Source organism: Coptis chinensis, chromosome 3, assembly GCF_015680905.1.
Source record: "Coptis chinensis isolate HL-2020 chromosome 3, ASM1568090v1, whole genome shotgun sequence".
In the NCBI taxonomy this organism is placed as follows: Eukaryota; Viridiplantae; Streptophyta; class Magnoliopsida; order Ranunculales; family Ranunculaceae; genus Coptis; species Coptis chinensis.
In genome coordinates, this window is record NC_141458.1 from 57,927,940 (window position 1) to 57,931,708 (window position 3,769).

The 3,769-nt window shown below is 47.5% G+C and overlaps 1 protein-coding gene across 1 annotated transcript; it reads right to left on the minus strand.

The window, feature by feature from the left end:
* Positions 1-293: 293 nt before the first annotated feature.
* On the minus strand, positions 294-2,092 carry LOC147510169 (uncharacterized). The gene is made up of 3 exons (XM_086602218.1): positions 1,915-2,092; positions 1,148-1,835; positions 294-1,080 (listed from the first exon to the last, which is right to left on the minus strand). Exons 2-3 carry the CDS (start codon positions 1,577-1,579, stop codon positions 799-801), a joined length of 714 nt encoding a protein of 237 aa, XP_086458344.1. The 5' UTR covers positions 1,580-1,835; positions 1,915-2,092; the 3' UTR covers positions 294-798.
* Positions 2,093-3,769: the final 1,677 nt, after the last annotated feature.

Sequence of the window (3,769 nt, forward strand, 5' to 3'; positions counted from 1 at the left end):
GTCAAAGAGGGCGGTTCCATAAGGCTGCTCAGCTCTTCAAAGTGAGAGGCGGCGGAGGGGATGAGCCCTTCGCTGACATGACGGAGTACATTAATGAGGTGTGAAAAGATCCAGGGGGGGCAAATTTCTAGAGTGTGCTAAGGAAAAGGCAAGAGGCGGATCAGGAACATATCTAGCTGATACAGTTAAACGGGGTCTTAGATGAGGAGTAGAGCCATGAAAATCTATATGTGGAGGTACATTGCAATGTAAACAAATAATCAAAGTCAAAGTGTAAAGAGGCAACAAACTCATTGGGCAAAATCCAGTACTACATTAAACAAAATATTTGCAGAACATGGAGTGAAACAAGTAACAGATACAGAGTTTGTAAAAAGGTCTTAATACAAAAAGAAGGCTCCTAGAGCATTTCAGAAGTAGGTTCATCAATGGTCATCGCATCATTGGCTTCTTCAATAGTCGCATCGGTAGTCTCTTCAGTGGTCGCCGTCTGGCCTATGAGCCCTTCTGTCGCGGGATGCTCGGGGGTTACCTCGGTGCCCGGCACCTCTTCCGCGCTACCGGGGGGTTCGCGATCGATCACGGACGGCGAGCCCTTCGGGGAGAAGACGACCTTCGCGAAGGAGGCGTGCATGCTCCTCTTGAATTTTCTTAGCCACCCTCTTGTCAGCTAGGAGCCTAAAGCGTTCCTGAAGGGTGGTCATATCCAATTGGTGCTACTACATCGATCCGCGCAGAGGCATCCTCATGCTTCGATTGAGAGCATCCGGGGCCTCCCCGGTGTCGTTGGCGAGGGCATCAGATTGGCCCGGTGTTGTTGAAGAGCGAGCACTTCCTTTTTGATGGTTTTGATGGGCCGCGTTTGTTGACCGAGTCTATGTATTGTTGGTGGGAGGACTCCACGGTCTTCAGCTCGCCCTGAGCCTGGACTTTAGCCAAATTGGCAGCTTCTAGATCCGATTGAAGGTGGGCGTAGGCAATTCGTAGTCCGGTAGGGCCGCTTAGTTTTTTCTCAAGGGACTCCACCTTGGCCTTGGCACCAAATAGGACGCGGATCATGTAAGACATATCCAGGCTCACCTATGAACAGGGAAGAGAATGAAAAAATAAATAAAAAATAAAATAAAAAAGAGAAGAGAGATAGTACCTTCTCCCAGTTGGTGTACAGGGAGGTCTGGTGTTGTTCAAAGGAACCCCCTTCAGCATAGGCCAGGTCCTCAGGCAGATGAGCTCCAAAAAATAATGAGGAGGCCACGATTGGGTTCTCCAGAGCGGAGTCTGTGGTATTCACCTTGCGATGGCGCACCTTCAAAGTAGGACGGAAGTCCTCGAGGATGGCAAGCTCGGATGTTGGGGCGACGAGAGGAACGGGGTCTTTTCCAAATCGACGTGCGCGGGGGGAAGAGACTGCAAACTGAGCAAGTAGAATGGTGGGCGCAGGCTCTTCGGACACTGATGTCCGTGGTCTCTTGGTCAAGGGCCTGTCAGCAGCAGCCCGCACTTCCGTGGAAGGAACCTCTCTCACGTCATCATCTCCTTCAGAGTCACTATCAAACAGTTTAACCTTGTGGACATCCATGTCTTCAAGAGGGGAGGTACGAGAAGTGTATTGATCGTCCCAAGTGGAGATAGAGCGGTATGAAGGGACGTCCTTGGGGGCGGAGGAGATAGGAAGATCATGATAGTGTGGAGAGCAGGGATTGGCAGCAGAGGTGTAGCGGTAGTGGGGTGGATACCCAGGAGGTCAACCTGAGTAGGACCGAGTTTTGCGAGCCTTTGAAAAATAGGACACGAGACGCCAACGTAGATTCGGGACTTGGAGTATGGCCGCCAACCTGCAAAGAAGAGTAACCGCAGGTTAGTTGATAACAAGGAAAGCACATCAAGAGAAAAGGGAAGAGCTAAGATACTCACCGCGGGCTATGAAGGCGAGATGGTTAAAAGTTAAGTCAGAAGGAATGCCCGCGGACAGAAATTGCCCCGATACGTATAACGGGTAGTGGTGCCACACTTTGTCAGAGATTGTGACACGGAGTACAAAATATTGCTTCTGGGAGCGCACACAAAAGGACTGGTACCCTACACTGACATCTTTGGTACTGGTCTTGATATAGTATTGAGAGAAGATATCGCGGCTCGTAATCTTAGGTTCTCCGGTCTTATTACGAGTTCGTGGCATACATAATTGTCCAAAAATTCCATATACCTTAGCAGGGGAGAATATTTAAGTGATTACACACCTCGACGTCTAGTAGAGTGAGAGGAAACCGTAGACCGGCGACAATTTGACCTACAGTGATTACCAGGTGCCCCAGACGTCGAGGAACCAAATGGGGGTAATGGGTGACAGATGGCACGTACTCCAGCACTATATCGACCGGAATTCCATAGGCATCTCTAATTGCGATCAAATTAGGTCTACAGCACCTAGATGGGGGTGGCAATAAAGAGGACTGACGACCGGAGGTGGATGGGACCGCAGCAGGGGCAAGAACGGGTGGAGAGGCTACTCGGTCGGATTGGGAAGAAGAAGAGTCACCGGTTTCAGAGCCTAACATTGGAAAAGAATATGAACAAACGCATGATATCGAACCAACTCAAAAACACAGTGCAAACAAAAGAAAGTAAGGCCTAAAAAACTTACCAATGGGAATGAAGAGAGAGGTGATGAGCCCGAAGAGTGTGCTGGAAAGGAAAGGAAGTCACCGGAGAAACGGAGGAAGCGAACGCAAGTCGGAGGTTGATTGGAGTAGGGAAAGGTGGCAGAGCAGTGGAAAAGTAAACGAAGAGGGGGAAAACTAAAATGAAAAGGAGAAGAGAAGAAGGAGAAGAGCTTAAATAGGGTAGGGGTAAAAGAGTCATTTCCAAAGATTGGGAAAATCGAAGAGTCGGGTGGTAGATCCAGATAAAAGGTGTCGCGTGGAAGCTCGAGGTACAAGGAGCTGTAGAAAACACGCGTGATGATTGCCATCAACATCATACGCAAACCGATGAAGAACATGATTAGCTAAAAAGGAAAAGAAACGGTGGGAGTTCTCGACCCCAGGTCCATTATCAAAACCGCGGAGTCGAGAAGGGACATTTGTAGTGGCCCAATAAAGAGAAGTGGACTAGGTCAATAGATTAAGAAACGGGATGTAACATAATAGGGGAATTCAAAGAGTAGAGAATCATGACTGCAAAACCTAGACAGCAGACATGGCATATGTGCGGCAGGAAAAGGAACCGAGGGATGAGAAGACAGGTGGATGATCCAGATGAAAAGGGGAAGGGGTATAAAAAGAAAAGGATGGGGAGAAGAAAGGGGAGGCTGCACAATGAGAAAAGAGTGTGAAGAGAGACAAGAAAGAGAGAAAAAAGAGAGGAAAAAAGCTTGGTAGAGAGTACATTTAGGTCTTCGGTTTGTATTAAAGGTTTTGAGGTTCATACAGCCTACCTGGGAAAAAAAATGTCTTCAATCCAACAGATCTAGAACAAACCTACTTTAGTCTCCCTGTTGAGTATCGTCCATTTATATTTAGCTCAAAAGTACACAATTTATAATTCCAAATTCTAGTCCTAATACTAGCAATTGCAGTGTACTATTAATGGAGCTGAATGGAAGATTATATACCAAAATTTGCTTTATTACCTGGTTGTTGCAGCATTTAGCTCGGTCTTTGTTCCAGATCGATCAACGAGGATACCCTAATTGGAGCTGTAGTCAGGTATAGATTTGTACCCCTCCAGATTTCTTTGCATACAAAGTCAGGTATGTCACGAAGAGTAG

What these genes read in the sequence shown, in the direction of transcription:
- LOC147510169 (XM_086602218.1), bottom strand. Translation starts at nt 1,579, where the DNA reads ATGGATGTCCACAAGGTTAAACTGTTTGATAGTGACTCTGAAGGAGAT. An exon ending in TGTACACCAACTGGGAGAAG is followed by an intron (nt 1,081 to 1,147) that starts GTACTATCTCTC and finishes CCCTGTTCATAG; the next exon opens with GTGAGCCTGGATATGTCTTA.